Source organism: Malania oleifera, chromosome 11 (genome assembly GCF_029873635.1).
Source record: "Malania oleifera isolate guangnan ecotype guangnan chromosome 11, ASM2987363v1, whole genome shotgun sequence".
Lineage (NCBI taxonomy): Eukaryota > Viridiplantae > Streptophyta > Magnoliopsida > Santalales > Ximeniaceae > Malania > Malania oleifera.
The window spans coordinates 88,463,821-88,485,923 of record NC_080427.1 but is presented as its reverse complement, the minus strand read 5'-3'; the positions used below and the strand labels follow the sequence as shown (position 1 = coordinate 88,485,923).

General features: G+C 37.6%; 1 protein-coding gene across 13 annotated transcripts in view; it reads left to right on the top strand.

Moving 5' to 3' along the window:
* Positions 1-18,786, top strand: part of LOC131168002 (protein RRP6-like 2) — a 60,893-nt gene extending 42,107 nt beyond the window's left edge. Inside the window, exons 7-16 of one of the 13 annotated variants that reach the window (XR_009140207.1) lie at positions 2,021-2,129; positions 14,281-14,363; positions 14,538-14,583; positions 15,561-15,648; positions 15,756-15,925; positions 16,923-17,282; positions 17,372-17,473; positions 17,709-18,313; positions 18,424-18,536; positions 18,629-18,786. Coding sequence is in view for 6 of the 13 variants with exons in the window: in XM_058127127.1 (XP_057983110.1) it covers positions 2,021-2,129; positions 14,281-14,363; positions 14,538-14,583; positions 15,561-15,648; positions 15,756-15,925; positions 16,923-17,285; positions 17,372-17,497; positions 17,709-18,281 (1,558 nt within the window). In the remaining 7 variants the exon portion in view is untranslated. Of the gene's footprint in view, positions 1-2,020; positions 2,130-14,280; positions 14,364-14,537; positions 14,584-15,560; positions 15,649-15,755; positions 15,926-16,922; positions 17,286-17,371; positions 17,498-17,708 lie in introns of all 13 variants that reach the window. The other 12 variants (XR_009140204.1, XR_009140202.1, XR_009140205.1 and 9 more) reach the window with 12 other exon arrangements.
* Positions 18,787-22,103: the final 3,317 nt, after the last annotated feature.

Below are 22,103 nucleotides of genomic sequence, written 5' to 3'. Positions count from 1 at the left end.
TACAATCTTTCTTGGGAAATTAATTTCTCCCCATTTATTGCAGGATAGAGTTGTTTTTCTTGCTTTTTTTTTTTTTTTTGGGTGCATTCTTTAGGTTTCTTTTGAGGAATTTATTGACTAAGCTCCAATGAGATTGGAGTGGGGCTTTATTTGTAACTATTTGTTTGGTTCCTTTGGGAGGGTATTGTATCCTCCTTTGTTTCTAATTCCTGCTCTATTAATGGTATTCATTTTCTATCCAAAAAAAGAAAAAAGAAAAAAAGAAAGAGTGCTAAGATACATACTCATCACTTTATGAAGGTTTGGGATTGTCAGGAGTTGGATGGTGCTTGTGCTCTTGCTTACACAAAAAGGGCTCAACCAGTCACAGCTGCGACTGAGATTCCTTCTGAACTCCACAAACTTTTGAAAGACTCGAGACATACATACTAAGAAATATCTTGTGAATAATCATCAGATATGATTGCATATAATGCTTACCTAACTATGATCGAGTGGAGACTGCTAAAGATTCATGCGTGGAATAAGGGGATGACAATAGCATGTCGTCATAGGAGATAACAGGGTTGAACAGCCCTCTAAGCTAAGACTAATGAATCTACAACTGCATTCCTTAGCAGACGTCAAATAGAGTCGTGTGCAAGATAGGACTATTTACCTTGCTTAGCAAGCTAATAGTCAAGGGATTTGGTCTAACAATATGCTGACAAGAAAAGTCCTTGCATCTAATATGGGTATAAGGTGGGGGCAATTCGTCTCCTCTAAGCTCATGCCATCTCTCCCTGCATCCTGCTTTATAGTAAAGGAATGGCAATCGTACAATTTAATTATGTAAGTGAACAAGCTGAGCTTTAAAACCTGAAGGAGAAGGTTTTTGCGGCCCAATATGATAAGAAGTCTGTGGATGCCCATTGTTTGAGCTGTGAGGCTTTTTAAGAGCCTTGTTAAGGCTCAACAAACTTCTAAGATCCTCACAAAAGGTGCATTAGTCCTTCTTGTGTTGGGTTTGGTTTGAGGGAGATTGCACAAGTGGACTTGTACAGAGTTTGTGATTCTTTGAGTGTTTCTTTTCCAGTGAGAGATGATAGTTTGAGATCATGGCATGTCTTGTGGCTCTAGCAAGTTGGCGCTAGTACACCACTGTCACCTGTTGACACGACAACACCACAGCCATCACCACTTTCTGCCACTTCCACTACTGTTATCACCCTTTGATGCCATCCCTACCACCAACACCACCACCACAACTTACACCACTACCACATGTCACTGCCACAGCCATATTTTCTGCCACCACTCACCATAAAAACTGCCTCTGTTGCTGTGGACAACATCACTGTCACTATCACCATTTGTTGCCTCTGCTGCTGCTACCCCATTCACTCCCCAATGTGCCTGATTTTTTTATTGCTTCTAACACCATCACCACCACCATTTCTAATAAGTTAATATTCATTTTCAACAAACGGAGCTCTTCATATTTTCAAAATTTTCTGTAAGGAAAACTTAGAAATGGAGGTGAAAGCTGGAAACTGAAAAATGGAATATATTTATTGCAAATAAACAGGCCATTAGAATTCTTGACAGAAGAGCACAACTGCACAATAGTGAGGCAGGCCCCTAATGAAAAATTCGTGCACTTCCACCCATTTAATGGCTATTCTATTTGCAAATCAATTCCAAATGGAAATAGAATGAACATTATTCTCTAGCATCATTCCTAGACAACTCAAGAATTCCTGAATGTTACGCTCCAACCAGAAAAAGAGGCATAATGAGGGAAATCTTGGGAATACAAACCTATACAAACCAAACATAACTTGTCAAATTGATGCCGCGCTTTGACATGGATTATGGTTGGACCATGTTTCTGCTCTCACTCCTTTATTCTTTGTTTTATTTATATCTGTTACTTGCTTTTTCCGGATGATGGTTGGGGGTGTTCTATGCTCTTTATTGCTTCTTGAGTACAGATTATTTAATTGTCCATCGTCCTCTGATGAAGTTTGTTTGTTGACAGATATGCTAGAGAAGATACACACTATCTTTTGCATATTTATGATTTAATGAGGATCAGGTTGCTCTCAACATCGACTGAATCCGAAAATTATGATGCTCTTCTTGTACAGGTGCACTGTTTGTAATCTGTGAATATCTTGTGCATTGTGTGTTATATGCGACAGTGAGCAGTCATTTAATTTTTAACTGCTTTATTTTGGTTGGTATTTTGAGTATGACATGGCACGTGTATGATCTACTGGACACTCTTTAATATCACAGAGTTATTGCGTGTTGCAGAAATTGTTTAATGTATCCCACACTTTATATTTATTTCCTACAGCTAGATGTAATTTATTTTTGGGTTTTTTTCCTTTATAAATTGGACTCCTGTTTATTCTGGGTTGTAGATAATTTCTTAAGAATGTTATTGCAAATTTAGCAACTAGATTTGTGGCTCAAATTTGTACTCCATTTATTTCTAGTCCATGATTATTGGTACTTGTTGAATTATCCAATAGGGTGAAGCGTGATGGCATTTGTCTTCCGTTGTTAGCAATGTTAACATAATGCGAGGTGACAACAATTCCATCCCCCTTTAGGAATTTAATTTTGAACTATATAGTAAATTGCACATACTAAAAACGATACAACATTTTATCAAAAATAAAACTTGTTATATAAACTTTAACCCTGAATAGCTTAGAGAGCCTAATCTCAGAACTCAAGTTATCATGGTTTCTTGCCACTAGGGGGTGAGGCACAAACCTTTAGGAATTTAATTTTATAATATATAAATAAATTATACATACTAAAATGATATAATTTTATCAAGATAAAACTTTTTATATAACTTTAATCCTAAATAGCTTAGAGAGAATCTAAACTCAGAAGTCGAGCTATCATGGTTTCTTTCCCATGCTTCATGAGGTTGCCACTGTATACCCAACTAATGAGCATAAATATTTGTACGCTCCTCTGGTAGCATTTCCTGGTTAAAAAGAGCCACATGTTGTCAAAAATATTAAAACACAAATCCGTCATCTTTCTCTTGACTGTCACTCTCAGTTAACTCCCAAATGCAATCAAATAATGAGATCAGCCAAGAAAGATCATGCTTCAGTCTTTGAGGTTCCCCAAAGTGGGTGAGAGGTTGCTTGGAGAAGAGAGAGGCTGCGAAATGTTATGATCTGGAAGAAGAAATCTGAAGCTGATACAGTGCCAAAGATCTGATTCTGGTCCTTGACATGGGGAAGAGGTCACCTGAGAAGACACAAGCTGCTGGAGTATGGAGATCTGGGGAAGATCTGAAGTTGGTTGCATGCAATACACACACCGGTTTATTTTACATTTCTAATATATAGATGTATGTCGTAACTTCCCAAATGGTATAAGCCTTTCCAGGTTATGTAAAAGACAGTTCTTATGTTGAGGGTTACTCTAATACTGGCAGGCAAATGCTTTTGAGAAGAAGTGCATTTACAAATTACAACTACACCTTGAGGCATTTTTCATTCACCTTGCTTGAGGTGCATCCTTTTTACACCTTTCAAAAAACTGGTTGTTAGGAAATGAATGAATATCATTATTTCTTTATTACTACTGATTTGTCTATTTTCCCTTATCTAGCAAATTTTTTTTTATAGAGCTTGATGAGGTTTGATTTAATTTTGGTCGTCAGGCATGTCCCTAAGCAATTTGAAAATCTTGTTTGATATTTTAATATTCTATTGATATAGTTTGTGCTTCTATGTAGAAGTCTACGATTATTGTGTCTTAGAGTCATGTTTTGAAATTATTTAGTTGTTTCAAACTGTTTTGTGTTTTTCAATACATGTAACCCAGCAAGAAGCCTTTATGCACAATAACTGTAATGACTTGCTTAAATAAATGGTTTTTTTTATTTTTTTATTTTTATAAACTATAACATTCTAAATGCTCTGATACCACACAGGGGGTAAACCCAATCATTAACCTAAGCAGCAAGAAGCGGAAATCGTATAAACATAACCATAAACCATTATATACAATACCAGAGTTCTGAATTGTTTTCCTAAAATATGCAAATATAACTGTATCCCCAAAATACCCTCAACCATGTTGGGATATACAAAAACACTCTCAAAACATACTCACTCTCTGACAGGACAGCACTGAAGCCCCTCTATCTGCGAGCCTGGTCTGCTCGCCTACCTGGTTCACCTAAAAAATGAGTCAACACTGGGATAAGCCAACGCTCAGTAAGGCGAAATATGCTATTACTAGTGTGTGGCAAATGAGTTACAATATTATGAAAATCTATTTCCTTATAAACATGTATAACTGAATATGTAAACACAGAATAAGTAATAAAATACACCACCCTTTTTCCATGTTACTTAACATAACAGCGTTGTAGGTTTCTATTCAAAATACTTCTAGTGTACATAAGTTATTCCCTGTTCCTGTAAATACGTATATACGTAATAGTAACTGAAAATGTTCCCTGTGGATAACTGTGTGTCATGATTTAACCCCTCATGACAGGGCTGTGGAGCCCGTAGGCAGGATTTACCCTGGCTGGCCAACCAGGAATAAATTACTATACTCCATCGGTCTGATCTGCCCACCTCAACCCATATCTGATGGGGAGCCTGCCACGTCGAGGGCCTAGGTGATCGATCTACTACAACGTATTATCTAAATAGGTGGTTGCACTCATAATGTAACATAATATCTGTAGTAACGGTGCCGTGCTCTGCTATATGGTCCAACAGGGTCTGATACTATATAACATATCTCTATATACAACTATCTGATTTACCATTATTCTAAAATAACCATAATAACCATGATATTGCATAAACTGTACTGTGTTTCATACATCATAATACTGGAATTCGTATAATCATGATACTGAGATTCGTATAATCATGGTACTAAAATTCATATAATCATGGTACTGAAATCCGTAAAATTATGATACTAAAATTAGTATAATCATAGTGCTAAAAGCTGCAAAATCATGAAACTAAAATTCGTAAAACATATTCCCGTACTATATTCATATTCTCAAGCCACACCATACTTTAATACATAATTTTCATAACTTAATAAACTATATAATATTTTAAAATTACCTAGCATAGCATATTTCCCTTACCTGACTATTGGAAAGCCCCTATAGTTTACTAGCCTTACGCCCGCAGGGCCTCCTACATAACATCGTGAAAACAACATTCGCCAAAACAGAATATCAGTATTTCTTCGCCTTCATCATTTTCTATAACTGTCAGAAGGCCAAAAATGGGCTAAAAGGCCTTACCCTGAATTTGGGATGAATTCCAACTCGATCCCACCGACGATTTGTCTTAGCAAACGTGAAGAGAACTCTGCCAGGAACGTTGTGGTGGCTTCAGATCTTCGATTCGGCGACTGATGGGGTCAAAATCGAAGAGAGAAGGGAGAGAGAGAGAGAGGAGAGAGAGAGCGCACTGAAATATGAATAAAAATCCGAATTTGCTCTATTTATAGGACCGGATTCATTGACGAGACACGTCACCTCGTCGACGAGTCCTTCAGTAAATTCGTCGACGAAACCCTGTATTCGTTGTTGAAATTCAGAGTAACCCAAACCGTCTCTCGGTATTTTATCGTTGACGAAACCCTGTGTTCGTCGACGAAGCTTGGCAATTTTCTTTTTGTTTCTGTTTCTATTTCTCTCCCTTATTATTATTATTTAAATACTATTATTCTTCGGGTCACTATAATAAAGGTTAAGAAATTGTATTCCTTAATTGATTTTTTTTTCCTCTTTAGCTAATAACTGACCTATGATGGTTGTACTTGGAAGTTCTTGAAGGAGAGATCATACATGCTAGTCAGATTACTAGAGTATAAGAGTTGTATATAGTTCCATGTCCCCTCAGGATACCAAGGTGAATGCACATCTTTGCAACTTGGGATTCCATTGAATTGCACAGCAATGAGACCATTAGCACATTTTCCTTCCTCCTGCCACCACTAGGTTTGGACTTATATTTGATAATAAAAGAAAGTAAATTAGATTGAGAAAGAGAAGTTACAATGTAAGGGGACAAGAACAGCAAAAAAAAAAAGAGTAAAAAATTAAAAATACAATAATAAAAAATTAACAATAAACAAAAATAACAATTAACCAAGGAAACCCCCTTTCAATCCCTTTCCATCATATTTCACTTGGCTCTTTAGATTTGCTAGCTCCCTATGACCCTTTTTTGCCTTGTACTTACCCTGACAAATCACACTTCCGTTCCTCTAGCATCACACATTTTGAACTCCAATTTATCCAAGATCTCTTGTGCTTTTAAATCCTTCATAGAAATCGCTTTAATTGGTGTTGGTAAAATCCCATCATTGCACTGCATTTTATTACCCAATCCATTGTTTTCAAAAATAGAAATCCCCTCCAATTCTTCCAGCAGGGCTGGATGAGCATATGATTGGTCCCTGAGATCATCATAGGAATCAGAAACAGCCATATTGTTCCCGAAATTCATCCAACAGAAAACGGCCATTACATTTGAGCTCACTTATGTCATTACTATCATTATCTGAAAATTTTCGTCATTTCTTCACATCTTTTCCTTTGCAAGCTCCATTACTCCCTATATCCTTCCTCTTATCTAGTGCATCTTCCATGATACTCAACTCTCTTGCAATACCCAACTCTTTGGCCTTATCTCATTGGTTTGCTCTTTGTTCTCTTCATATAATTTCTTCATTTCTGCACCTTTCAGAGCAGCCTTCTGACAGCTGTACACCATAGGGCCCTTAGATTTTTTCAGATTTAAAACCTGAAATATCAGATTATGTACCCAAACTTTTTTTTTTTCCCTCTATTTCTCCTGGATATACCAGCCTCTAACCCTTCTGTAAAACCCAAATCAACCTCCAATCTGATGCTTTTGTTATTATCGTCAATTTCTTCCTGACTGTTATTGAAACCAAGCTAAAATCATCCTGATTATGCACTAAATGCTGATATGCTTTTAGTTTGTCTTGAAGAACTGGAAAGGGTATTTGGATTTTGTTAACGGTCTGTATATTCACCTCCCCCTTATTTGGCTTCTGCAAATTTTGGCCAGGGCAGCGAACTGGATTAATGATGGGGTTAGACATGGGAGCGGAATGGCCGCTCATAACCTTGCAATGGGCTGCCTTAGAGGCAAGGTCCAATTGAGTATTCCTCTGTTGGGGAGATCCGCCTTTTGAAACCAAAGAAAGGCCCATAGCTTTATTATTTAAACATTGGGTCTATTCTATTAAATGGCTCGAATTTTCTAAAAAAGAAGCCCCACCTTAGTCATATACTTGGCCCAAATCCAAAATGAGAACAAACTGTCCCAACTCAACCTTCGTACCCTCATCTTCCTTGATTGCAACCCTAGCTGCCTCTTCGACACTTGCAGTGACTATTGGAACACTGTGCACTACTCCTTATAGATGTTCTCCTTCGAACAAGGAGCTAGAGTCGATGGCCTTAAGCCTTGAAAGCAAATAGAAACGATACAAGGAGAGATTTATGCTCTGGGCAGAAGCAGCATTATCATAGGAAAAGATCCAGCAAAACTTAAAGTTGTGATATTAAGCTTCTTGCATTTGCTCTGAAACTTCATTTTTACCATCAGTCCTCAAATTTTGAGTCCCAATTTTCATTACCATGACAAAAATCAGGGGATAGGAGTGTCCTTGCTTTAATCCCCTTCTTTTCCTTAAAAATTTTTTTGGGGGGGAACCTTAACTGAGTTTGAGGATAAACATTAAACAGTGAGGAGTAGTTACACACTGTCACACTCCTTAATCCAAGAAACAAAGACAGAAGGGGTACCAATAGCTTCTAAAATTTGAAAACAAAGTCCCAATGAATTGAGTCCAAAGCCTTTTTCAAATCTTCTTTGGTAGCCAACCTGGGGCTTGGAGTGCCTTGGCTAGCATGTGACAATTCTTGTGCAAGAAGAAATTGTCTTGAATGGCAATGTCTTTGACAAAATAAGTTTGATTTGGGGTTATAAAAGAACTCCAATAGCTTTTTATCCTATCAGAAAGGATCTTTGTAATGCATTTATACAAAATTTTGCAACAAGCCACTGGTCTTAAATCATCAGGAGATGAAGGGTTAGCATTTTTTAGGAGCAGAGCAAGCAGAGTTAAATTCACTTGCCTAAGGAGCTTTATGTCCTTAAAAGAGGACATAGCGTCCAAAAAACCTACCTCTGCAATTCTTCGACAAGCCTTGGAAGATCTGGCATTTTACCAATCCTTGGGGATCATTTGAGAATGAAAACCTTTTTCTGATTTCCTTTTATATGACTGCCTTGGCAAGTTTATGCTCTTCTTGCCTAGTAAAATTGAGAAGGGACCTCAAATAGGAAATATTACAAGGAATACTGTACTCATTTTCAGAACCAAGAAGATTGGAATGAAAATCTAACTTTCTCTTTGTTCATTAGAACCACCTTGCTGAAGTCTAGTTTAATCTAGAGAAATCATCAGTAATCACAGGAGTACAACTATTACCACCCAAACTCATAGTTTGTTGGGACCTAAAAAAATCTACATGAAGTAGTTGTAATGGTCTACATGTGCCTTCCTAACCAAAATTCCTAGGTTGTCGTTGTCATGCAGGTGGTGTATGACATCCATGAAAAAAAAATTGTCTGCCATTGTGTATATACTACTTAAAACAATTTAAATTTGAACTTCAAAGTACAATACATGATAGGCTCACATTCCTGTGTTGAAGTTATCTCAGTGCATTTCTTGGAATATTTTGGAATGAAATTAATAATTTTGAAAGAAGTGAAAGTTTGGTGGGTTATCAAAAGCTGGTTTTAGTTAGGGGTCAAGTCCTCTGTCTTTTTTGTTTCCTTTTTTGTTTTTTTGGGGGTGGGGGTGGGATGTTTGTGTATGGCTTTAAAGGCAATACACCTCACTATTCCTTGGTGAAAGACAATGATATATTAAAATATTGCGTGGAATGCTATTAGTGTCAACGGAACAACAAACAGCAAAAGATTTCTTTCCTTATTTCAGCCCACAATTATTTTCTTATTTATCTGTTCATTATTTTGTACAGTTAGGGTATATTTAGTTTATCGTTTACATGCATAGGGCTAGAATCATGCTAGAACTTATTTACTTTCCATGCATATCATTCTTGTAAAGTCTATATATAATATACAGAACTCAAGGCCAAACCATTCAGCCATTCACACAATACTTTGGCATGGTTTTAGAGCCTGTCGACTACTAATTTTTTTCCCCTTCGAATTAATTCTATTTTTTTTTTTTTTTGTCTTCTTGGTTTCGAAGGCGTCTCTTGTTTCTATGGCTGTTGTGGGTTTATTCTCTTTTGGAATTTTTTGGTTCTTTGTCTTTTGGTATTTTTGTGGCTGAGTGGCTGTCGGAACAGCTTTTTGTTGCTATTCTGGTGCTTCTTTGTCCTTGTGGTTCTCTGAACAGCAAGTTTCTTGGGTTGCAATTTATTTTTAGTGTAGGAAGGTCGATTAGAACAGCTTTCTGTTGTTGTTTCTGGTGCTTCGGTTCAAGATTTATTTTTTAGTGTAGGCAGGTTGATCTTGGTTTTCTTTGTACCTGCATTGATTTATTTTTTGGGCTTCTCAATTTTCCTCTTTTATTTAGCATGGACTCTGCACCTGTGTGCCAAGTTTACAGACAACAATTATTCTACGTGGGCTTTTCAATTTGAACTTTTCCTGAAGGGAAAAGATCTTTGGGCTCGTATTGATGGCACAGATTATGTACCTAATCCTGATAAATCCAAGGATTCGGCGGCTTCTCCTTCATGGTTTGTGCTTGATGGCAAGGGATTCAACGGTTTGTCCTTATGGGCTGTGCTTGATGCTCAGATTATGTCTTGGCTTCTTGGCTCGATTGAGTCATATATTGTCCCCAACTTATGACTTTATCCCATCGCTCAATCCATGTGGACTTATTTAAAAATAGTATATCATCAAGATAACGGTGCTCGTCGATTTTAGTTAGAGCATGCAATTGCCATGCTTCAACACGACAATCGTTCCATCCAAGATATTCAGCGTTTCTGACTCTTTGGAACGAATATTCTGATCTAGTTACCACGGATGTTCTTGTTGCCTCTCTTCCCATTATTCAACGTCTTCATGAGACTAGTCGTCGTGATTAGTTTTTTATGAAACTCCGCCCCGAGTATGAATTTGTTTGCTTTTCTCTGCTGAATTGCTCTCATGTTCCTTCTCTTGATGTTTCTTTTGGTTAGTTACTTTGTGAAGAACAACGACTTAGTACTCAAGTTACTTTGGCACAATCTCATGGTAGTTTAGGGTCTGTCCTTGTGACTTATGCTGCTCAACGACGAGGACCGCCTGCGCATTCTAGCACCTTGCAGTGTTTTTGCTGTAAAGAATTTGGACATATCGCTGCTAATTGTTCCAAGAAATACTGCTTTTATTGCAAGAAGAAGGGTCACATTATCAAAGACTGTTGTATCCGACCGCAGAATCGTCAGACCCAGTCATTACAGACTTCTGTTATTGGATCCCCCACATTGACTTTTGTGGCCCCTAGCTCTTCTTTAGGTGACTCATCTATTCCTGCACCTCCTATAGCGAATTACTATACATCTGAAATGGTGCAACATATGCTAATTTCGGAATTATAAGCAATGGGGCTCCAAGGTAACAATTCTAAACTCTGGTATGTGGACTCGGGTGCCTTTAATCACATGACGAATAATCCCACTACTCTGTGTCATGTTCGGTGCTACACTGGTCAATTTTCTATTTAGACTGCCAATGGTAGTTCTTTGCCAATAGCTGCTATCGGAGATGCCTCTTCTGAGTTCACTTGTGTTCTTGCTCCTCAGCTTTCCAGGAATCTTATTTCTGTTGGTCAATTAGGTGATAACAATTGTGTTGTTAACTTTTCTGGTGATGGTTATGTTGTGCAGGACCAAGTAACGGGGGAGCCGATCGTAAAGGGACCTAAAGCAGGCACTTGTTTCCACTACTTTTGCCTCTTCCAGCACTTTCTCCAGTTTCTTCTATTAAGTCTTTTGCTTGTAATAATGTTTCGGATCGTAGTATGGTGTGGCATCGCCGTTTAGGCCATCCCAATACTCGGATCTTGTCTCATGTATTGAACTTTGGTTTACTTGGTAATAAAGAACATTCTTCTTTATCTCTTGAGCGTGCTTGCAAACTTGGTAAAAGCAAAACTATTCCCTTCCCTTTGCATGCTAGTGGAGCTTCTCAGTGCTTTGATCTTATCCATAGTGATGGTTAGGGACCTTCCCCGATTAGTGCACATGAAAAATTTAAAAACTATGTGACTTTCATTGATGATCATAGCAGATTTACTTGGGTCTACTTTCTTCGCTCTAAATTTGAGGTTTTTGGTACTTTCACGGAGTTTTTAGCGAATGTTGACAATTTTCTGCTTCTATTAAGTCATTACGCACAGATTCCGGTGGTGAATATTTGTCTACTGAGTTTCAGGAATTTTTTGGCTTCTAAAGGTATTATTCATCAACGTTCATGTCCCATTACTCAATAGAATGGAGTAGCCAAACACAAAAATCGTCATCTCCTAGATGTGGTACGTACTCTCTTGCTAGAATCCTTTGTTCCATCCTTGTTCTGGGTTGAGGCTCTGAAAACTGCTACTTGATTAATCGTTTACTTTCTCAAGTCCTACTCATGGAGTCTCCCTATTTCTGCTTATTTGCTAAGCATCCTAGTTACGATAACCGTCGTACCTTTGGTTGTGTATGTTTTGTTCATTTACCTCCTCATGAGCTCAATCTGTTTGATGTGCATTCTTGGGATATAATGCGTGTCAAAAGGGATTTGTTTGCTATGATTCTACATTACATTGTACATGCATTTCTAGGAATGTTATTTTCTTTGAAAATCAACATTTCTTTCCTGTCTTCTGTACCCTCCTCTTCTACTGTGATTCTCCCCTCCTTTGAGGAGCAGTTCTTGGATCCTCATCAAGTCAGTTCTCGTTTTAAACCAGGTATTGTGTATATGCGACGCTCTCGCCCACAGTCTCTTTCAGTGGCTCATTCGATATCTGATCCCACCATGCTCCAAATTCAGTTAGCTGCAGCACCTCTAGAGCCTTTGGTACGTCGCTCTTCTAGAGTGTCTGTACCCCCGGATTGGTATGGGTTTCCATCTTCCAGTTTTGGCAATTCTGTTTTAGCTCTTACTGCTACATTGTCCAATTTAGATATTCCCAAATCCTACTCACACGCTGCCAAGCGTGATTGTTGGCGGCAAGTTATGTAGAAAGAAATTGCTGCTTTAGAGGCCAATCACACTTGGGACATTGAGCCTTGTCCTCCCACCGTTGTTCCTTTAGGTTGTAAATGGGTTTACTCAGTCAAGGTCTGATCTGATGGAAGTCTGGATCGTTACAAAGCTCACCTTGTTGCACTTGGGAATAATAAGGAATATGGTGTCAATTATGAAGAGACCTTTGCTCTTGTGGCTAAGATGACTACTGTTCGTACGATTCTGGCTATTGCTGCTTCCAGTGATTGGCCACTACATCAATTGATGTCAAGAATGCTTTTCTTCACGGGGATCTTAAAGAGTGTATTTATATGAAGCCACCCTCGGGTTTGTTTCCCTCTCCGACTTCATATGTGTGTAAGCTTTGTTGCTCTCTTTATGGTCTCAAACAAGCTTTGAGGGTCTAGTTTGATAAATTCCGCACCACTTTATTACAATTTTCATTCAAGCAGAGTAAGTATGACGCTTCATTGTTTATTTGGAAATCAGACATGGGTATTGTTGTTCTTTTGGTTTATGTTGATGATATTGTGATTACTGGTTCCAATTCTGCTTTACTTGCTCAACTCAAGACTCATCTCTCAGAGTCCTTTCATATGATGGATTTTGGGTCTATCACATATTTTACTTGGTCTTGAGGTGAATCGTAGTCCCTCTGGTATTTCACTCATTCAACATGAGTATGCTAGTGACTTGGTGGCTATAGCTGGCCTTCAAGTGGGTACTTCTGTTGATACTCCCATGGAATTAAATCTCAAACTTTGCAAAGAGGAGGGTGGCTTACTTGTTGATCCCAGTTTATACCAAAAGTTGGTGGGTAGTCTTGTCTATCTCACTATTACTAGACCAGACATTTCTTTTGTTGTATAGCAAGTTAGCCCGTTTCATCAGGCCCCTTGTCATCTACATTTGGCTGTTGTCCGTAGGATCATACGCTATGTTCAGGGCACTTCTACCCGTGGTTTATTCTTCCTTGCATGCAATTCTACTCAACTTGCTGTTTATAGCAGTGCTGATTGGGCTGGTTGTTTCCACACATCACTTCATCACTGGTTGGTGTGTGTTCTTAGGTGATGCATTGATCTCTTGGAAGAATAAGAAGCAAGACAGAGTTTCTAAGTCACCGATGTAATCTGAATACTGGGCGATGTCTCTTGCTTGTTCTAAATTTATTTGGCTTTGAGGTTTGCTTATTGAGCTAGATTTTTCTGAGACCGATCCTACTCCTCTACATGCCGATAATACGAGTGCTATCTAGATCACGGCCAATCTTGTTTATCATGAGCGCATGAAGCATATTGAAGTTGATTGTCACTCTATCCGTGAAGCATTTGAAGCTCGTGTTATCACTCTTTCACATATTTCCACTGAATTACAAATTGCTGATATCTTCATCAAGGCTCTCACTCGTTATCGACATTGCTTCCTAAGTAGCAAATTGATGCTTGTTGATCAACCCCCATCAATTTGAGGTGTCTTTCAACGTAACAGCAAACAACAAAAGATTTCTTTCCTTATTTCAGCCCACAATTATTTCCTTATTTCTCCATTCATTATTTTGTATAGTTAGCATATATTTAGTTTACATGTATAGGGCTTGACAGATTATAGTTTACGTGTATAGGGTTAGAATCATGCTAGAACTTATTTACTTTCCATGTATAGCATTCTTGTAAAGTCTATATATAATATATAGAACTCAAGGCCAAACCATTCGGCCATTCACACAATACTTTGACAATTAGAATTACAAAGGGCATCAGTCAGCTAAGTTATATGCATGCTCCTGTGCCCCTTCTTTTGGGGCAGTTTATGTGTTTGAGACCTTGAGTCTATGTTCAGTATCAGCCCACTCTTTGTTTTTTTTTTTTGGCGGTGGGAGGGTGGTCTTATTTCCTCATTTGTACAACTATTTGTAATTGACAATAGTTTACCATGTTCATTGAAAGTTGTTGTTGCCTAGGTCTACGAGCGCAGTTATGATGTATGCATGCAGCTGTACAAGAAGGAGCTGTTGACGGATAGTTCATATCTCCATATATATGGGTTTGTCATTCTCTATATGATTTTATGAGATTACCAACCGGCATGCTTGTTTAACTTTGTTTTTTTTTGTTTGTTCCTTTGTTTTCTCTCCACTATAATTCTCCTTTTATTCTTCTTTGTTCTGATTTATGTTCTCTAAATTTGGAAATTCAGTTAATTTCTGTATTGATACAGGTTACAGGGGACCTCTTTTAATCCTCAGCAACTTGCTGTGGTTGCAGTAAGTCACTGCTTATTTTGATGCATATACATTCCTTTTGTTGCCAAGACCTTAGTCTTTGGTTGGATTGGAACCCACAACACATGTTCTGCTTTTGCACTTATCTGACATGTAGTGGCCTTGCTAGTAGGACTGTACACGGTTTGGTGCGGTTCGGTTTTGGTCAAAACTGAAAACCGAACCGAAATTTTCGGTTTTGGGATTTCCGAACTGAAACCGAAACCAAAACCGAACCGAAATTATGCTTTAATTGAAAACCGAAAACATGGCGGTTCGGTTGTGGTTTTATGGTTTTAAACCGATTTTTTTTTGGAAAAAAAATCGGTTTAAAACCATAAAACCACAACCGAACCGCCATGTTTTCGGTTTTCAATTAAAGCATAATTTCGGTTAACCTTTATTTTTCATAAAGCTGTTGAAAATTTATTGAGCATTTTAATTTTTATAGGGACTCATAATTTTAGCAAAATAAAATTTGTTGGGCACTTTTAACCAAAATAACCTTTATTTTTCATAAAGTTCTTAAAAATTTATTGAGCATTTTATTTTCTATACTGGCTATATGACTATATTGCATGCTATATTTTTACTAGTCATATTTTATATATATATCTTATATAAATCGGTTTTTTGGTTTTTTTCGGTTCGGTTTCAACATAAAACCGAAACCGAAACTGAAACCTAACATTTTTATTTTTGAAAATCGCAACCGAAAACCGAACCGTTTATGGTTTCGATCCGGTTTTCGGTTTTTCGGTAATTTTTGTACACCCCTACTTGCTAGCCTTTAACGAACATATAACCCTTGTGAAATTTTGGACTCTGAAATTTAATAATTAGTACTTGGGTAGATTGCATGTTTTGACATTTTTTGGGAGATTCTTTTTGTAATCAACTTTTTTGTACTTGTATACCCCCCTGGCTCCCACAGTGGAGGACTCTCGGTCTCTCTATCTCATATCTTACTTGGCTTGCAGGGCCTTAGTGAATGGAGAGATGTTGTTGCCAGAGCAGAAGATGAAAGTACTGGCTATATATTACCAAACAAAATGCTTCTTGATATTGGTATCAGAGAGATGCAATGAATTTCTATCATCTTCAGTTTTTATCTTCTATGTTACTTTTTTCATGTCAACGTGTTTACTTATTTCTGTATTTGCCTGGGTTAAAAGCCAAAAAGATGCCTGTTACGACGAGCAAGCTGCGCTGGCTGGTTAAATCAAAGCATCCGTATGTTGAACGCAATCTTGGTTCTGTAGTCAGCATCATTAGGCATTCTATCCAGAACGCTTCTGCATTTGAAGCTGCTGCTGAACATTTAAAGGGAGGGCAAATAGAAACAGTAAGATCTGCATGGACAAATTTAATGATAATGACATACAGTGTTACACTCAGTTGAATGCCTTTTGTGAATTTTCCAATGACATGCCCCAAATGATCAGATTTGAAGCTTGCAACTCATTTCTTCTTGGAGCATGGCCATTCCCCTCATATTGGCCATGCCACTAATTGTTTGTAATCCAAAATCATGCCATAGATTTCAAGTGCAGATAGGTTTAATGACCATTAGTTATATATATTGCAAGTTACTTGTACAATGTTGGAAATTCAATGTAAACAAAGAGAGAGAAGTGGTTGTTTCACATCCATAGTAAATAAATATGGACAATGACATAAGCAAAAGCATATTGCACCAGTTTCTTATTCAATCCGATCTTTAAATGCAAATGTTCATTTGGTTATAAAATGAAGAAACCATATTTACTCTGCATATTAGGTTTATTGTGTCCAGGCCTTGCAGCATAGCAACATATGAGCCACATTTAGTCATCATGTCTTTTATCAAGTGGACCTTTATCATGATATCTACTGATCAGTGCCCATTTTTATGGAATCTGTTTAGACCTCCAAAAATTAGGACCTTAAATTTGTTTGTCTTTGCTCCAATCAGTTACTGAATTTGGAATGTCCAGCAATGGTAACTGTTACTTTTTGCTGATTTACATATTAAATTAAAAAATGAAGTCAAATGGCTCAGCCAAAAACCTACTCTGGAGACTGAAAACTAGAAATGCAGACAACATATTGTTGCCACCTGTCTCTTCCTTGTATTGCAACGAAAATAGGGGATTTGTATAGAAATGATACAGAATAGTCCCTAGGTGACCAGCTGGTAATACTTTATTATCAATTGTGTAGTCTGGGTTTTTGAAATTAGGATATTGGGTTTGTGGAAGATGCACAGGCACAAGTGCATAAGATTTTTAGCCCTTCTTGCTTCAAATTTTCGGCTCCATTTGTTATTTTTCTATAGACCCTTTTTACCTTTGTAAATGTAGGCATCTGAAGCAAATATGGTTGATAGTGATGGATCTGAACCCTTGCCGCTTGGAGCTTCTACAGTCTTGAAGACTATGAATGTCGGAGCAAGCATTGATGGTGCCAATGCAATAAATGGTACTACGTGTGCACAGGGTCTTGCATCTGTGCAGCTTCAAAAAGAGACTCTAAAGCTTGAAGGCAGTGTGGCTAATTCTGATGGAGGTGGACAAGAAGTCTCTTCTGAACATGGTCAAACTGAGAAAATAAAAACTGACATGATTGGTATTCCAGGGCACGCCCACCCAATGGGCAGCCTGACCATTCCAGGGCAGAACAGAGCCACAAATACTGAAATGAGCAAGTCACCAGCAGAGAAAGTTGTAAATCGTTTGTTCATGTTGAATGTTTATGCTGTCATGGATTTTAATCTAGATTCATGAAGCGAGATTATTGTTCTCCTTTGTAGGTTGCTGGGGCTACTGTTCAGCTGCTAAAGAAGCCTACCTGTGCTTTCGGAGCAATGCTCGGGAATGTGGCCCCAAAAAAAAAGTCTAATCTTGTTAGAAATGTCAGCATTCCTTCATTAAACTTGGTTTGTGATTAATTCTGTCTGGGGTGTGTGTGCGCGCGCGCGCGCACGTGTGTCTGGGTTATATAATGCTTTCAAACTTGTCGAGAAATTCGCATTAACTGGGCACTCCTAACTGGAATGGTGATCTTAGATTTGATATGTTTTAGCTTGATTGTGTGTTGTAAAAAATTTTTATGCAATGATCCTGATGTATTTATTTTTTATTTCTTAGGAGAAGGAACAGATCAAGCTGGAGCAGATCAAATCTGCAATGAACCTTCAATTCTTTCCATTTTCTGGAAGGGCTGAACAATTGAAACCACTTGTAGGATCTACCGAAGGCTGTGAGACTCGGCGTTTTGAGATGCATAATCCAGAAGAGAGAATATTATTGGATGGTTGTTCTGATGTGGACAAACCAGGACATGGTGATTCATATGATACGAAACAGGATTATGAGCCTACATCTCTCTCTGATTTATCCTCCAGCTTCCAGAAGTGCTTCCAACCAATTAATAAAACTAGAAAATGCAAACAAGTTGAGAAATCTCAAGAATCTCATGGTCTGCCCCAGATCAAGCCATTTGACTATGAAGCAGTGAAGAAACATGGTAAATTTGAACAAACTGGGGAAGAATCAGGTGCAGTTAGTGATCGCCATATGGCTCAACTTGATTTGGATGCTAAGAAGAATTTAGGTGTTGATCTAATCCAGAGAGGAGTTGAAGGGTCAGAAGATTTTCCACTGGGCGTGCGGCGTCAGGCTTTCCCTGCAAGTGGAAACCGAAGTGCAACTTTTTGTTGATTTTGGACTGTTCATGCTTGCTTTAAATGAAGGTGTAGCGTTTCATTTTTAAAAAATATATGTATATTTTCAAGACTTGACCTTTAAAAAATTAAATTGAAAGGAAATCAAAGGCTTAAGGAGCTTTGCTATTGTTTGTCAGGGAAAAAAAAGTGACTTGAACTGCCAATTGCGTCAAAATTTTCATTTATTTGGATTTGTCGAGGATGCTGACAGGATCTGATTTGAGTTGGCCGAACTATTTCAAACCGGACAGTTAAGTCTCCATGTTAATTGTGGGGTTGTTGATGGGCAGGTTTTGTTTTGGTGACAAACCCAGTTCATACTAATTCAATTCCTCTGTACAGATGCGGTAGCAGCCAACCGGGAGTATCAACCCATCCAAAGTAATTTGAAAGATCCTTTATGCACGAACAAAAACTGAGAACCCATTCCAATTATTGGGTACCATGTTAATTGTAAAATGATATTTCAAATAATTTATCTGAATTACCATTTCCCTTGAGCTAGGGTGTGTAACAGGACCGAGGGAGGGTGACGCATTGTTAAAGCTTAATCAAATTGATGAATGAGGAAAGCCGAAGGCTTGCTGCTTTCTGCTATTAGTCCATCACTTGCCCTTCATCTTTAATTTATTGATCCTTCCCTTCACGATAGATACAGCAACTTCATTTATGTACTGGGATGAATGTTGATTAGGGGCAAGGTAGAAGCAAGCTCCTAGAGCTTGGTATGAAAGATTGAGTGGCTTTCTACTAGATAATGGATTATCGAGAGGAAAGATGGATAGTACTCTTTATCAAAACTCAGTCAAATGATATGCTTATCATTCAAATTTACGTTGATGATATTATATTTGGTGCTACGGATGAGGATCTATGCAAAGAGTTTGCTAAATGTATGTAAGATGAATTTGAGATGAGTATGATGGGTGAACTTACATTTTTTCTTGGACTTCAAATCAAGCAAATCAAGAATGGAACATTCATAAACCAATCAAGGTATATAAAAAACTTGTTCAAGAAATTTGATATAGAAGGTGGCAAGGCTTTGGGAACACCAATGAGCACTTTCACAAATCTTGAGGAGGACGAGTAAGGGAAACCGGTAGATATCAAGTACTAGTGAGGTATGATTGGGGGCTTGCTTTACTTAACAGCCAATAGATCAAATATCATGTTCAGTGTCTGCATGTGTGCTATGTTTCAAGCCTCACCTAAGGAATCACACCAAATAGTTGTTAAAAGGATCTTAAGGTATCTGATTGGTATTATAGACTTAGGCTTAGGGTATCCAAAGGACACATCATTCAAAATAACTAATTACTCCAATGCGAACTATGCTGGGTTCAAAATTGACCGCAAGGGTATAAGTGGTACGTGTTACTTCCTAAGACGTTATCTGGTATCTTGGTTTTCAAAGAAATAGAATTTTGTTGCTTTGTCTACCACCGAGGCTGAAAATGTTGCCGCAGGTGGTTGTGCTCAGGTCTTGTACATGAAGCAACAACTTAAAGGATTACAAACTGAATTACGAGTGTGTGCCAATCAAGTGTGATAATACCAGTGCTATAAATATCTCTAAAAATCCGATATCACATGAAAAAACAAAGCAAATAGAAATAAGACATCATTTTCTTTGAGATCATGTGCAAAGGGAGGATATTAGCCTTGAATTTGTGAGTACAGATGAACAATGGACCGATATATTCACGAAATCTCTTCAAGAAGATTGTTTCATTTTAATAAGACGTGAATTAAGCTTATTGCATGCTAGAGAAGTTGTTTGAGGATAATTAGTTCATTAACTTAACTATTTCGGGGTAATTTTAAGTAATTGAAAATTTCAGGACATTCGGGCGACTGAATACCTTATCCAGTCGACCGAACGCTTACTGTATTAGGCGTTTTTGAAAATTCAGGGCATTCGGTCTACCGAACAGTACACTTAGTCGACCGAATTGTGAGGATTTAAAAATTTACCCTCGCATAAAAACCCTAACTTTTTGCCTCTTTAGTTCCCCAAACTCTATTTCTCTCTCACCCGAAGGTGCGACTCTTCCCGTTCCACTTCTCTACAATTAGAATTCTCTTCTTAATCTCAAATTTTCCCTTCAGATCCACGATTCTCTGCATTTGAACTTGGAAAGTCAAGGTGTAGTCCCAAGAGGGGAGTTAAATTGGGTTTAAAAATTTTATTTTAAATCTTTTTATGAATTCTTAAACTCTTTTAATTCTTTCAATGAATTCTTAACTTTTTGTTGATTTAGCAATCACACAAAAAACTTAGTTCTTTTTATTTAATATTCAACCACACAATTAAACAAAAACTTAATTAACCAATCAATCAACCAAACCAATCAACCACAACATATTCAATTAAGATATAAGATTCTGATCTTATACAAGTTTCAATTTTTATGACCCTGTGTATGTTTGTAATCCCTGTAGAGAATGAAATTTGATTCAATGCTAACCACAACTCAATTTCCTGATTAACTCAGAAATTAAATAAACTTCTAGTTAATTTGACTTTGGGTGTTAACCAATCAAAGTACTCCTGTCGAGGTTTCCACAAAGATATTGATAAACCAACGTATTCCCTTTCGGTTTCTGTAAGCTCAAAAACAAATTAATTTTTAGATTATTTAATTTCCAATCCACATAGTTTTTATGATTGAGAAACTTAAATCATGCACACAGTTAATGAATGCTGAAAATTAAAGAGAGTAAGGGAAAGAGAAGGAGACCTGGGTTTTTACAAGGTTCGACTTATCCCCAGTCTACGTCCTCCCCTTAGGCAAACCACCTAAGGATTTCACTATACCTATTCATTTCCGGGCAGAACAAAACCGTTACAAGCGAATCCCACACTTAAACACTACTTCACTAGGCTAGAGCAAAGCCTCTCCAAGCGATACCCCACGTTTGGGCACTCCTTCAATAGGCTAGAGTAATCACCTCTCCAAGTGATACCCCATGCTTGGGCAATGATCCAATAACCTAGAATCGTCAAAAATACTGCAAGAATACAAGATAATCGCTGCGTACAAGAACACTCTCTCAAATAGTAAATTAGTACAATTTCAGCACTGTATACTTCAAAATTTAAATATCAAGATGAAATAAGATGAAGCTCAAGTATAGAATTCACCAAGATTCCTTCTTAGGATAAGGATCAGCAGTAAAAATGGATTAGGATGGATTAGCACTTCAGTATTCTTCAGCAAAACAGATGAGCAAGAGAGAGCTTTTGAAGAGATTTTAACTTGAAGGCTTGAGTGCTAATTATAATGCTTGGTTCACTAATTCATTGGGTTAAAGGAGTATTTATAGAGTTTTTAAAGTGTGTTTCCTTGTTGCCCTAGTTGCTTGGTGTGTCCCCTAACATTTAAATTTGAAAACCTAATTTTTCGAAATTTTCCCGTTGAAGTTTGAATTTCAAACTTCTGTGGGTCAGTCGACTAAGTCACTTAATTGGACCTATTTTTGTATAGGTCATTCGGCTGGACAATCGGCTAAGTCCATTCTGTCTATCTAGAAATTAAAAGATTTAATTGTTAGTCGGTTGACAAAACAAAGTTTAATATGGTCAGTTGGCTAGACAATTAGTCGGTTGACAAAACACAGTTCAATATGGTTAGTTGGATGGACAGTTAGTTGGCTAACAAAATTTAGTTCAAAATGGTCAATTGGCTAAACAGTCAGTTGGCTGACAAAACTCAGTTCAAAACGGTAAGCTAGTTGGACAGTTTCAACTTTTCAAAAACTTTCATTTTTTAAAACTTTGATCCCTTATTGTCCAAATCATGTCCAAAAATTT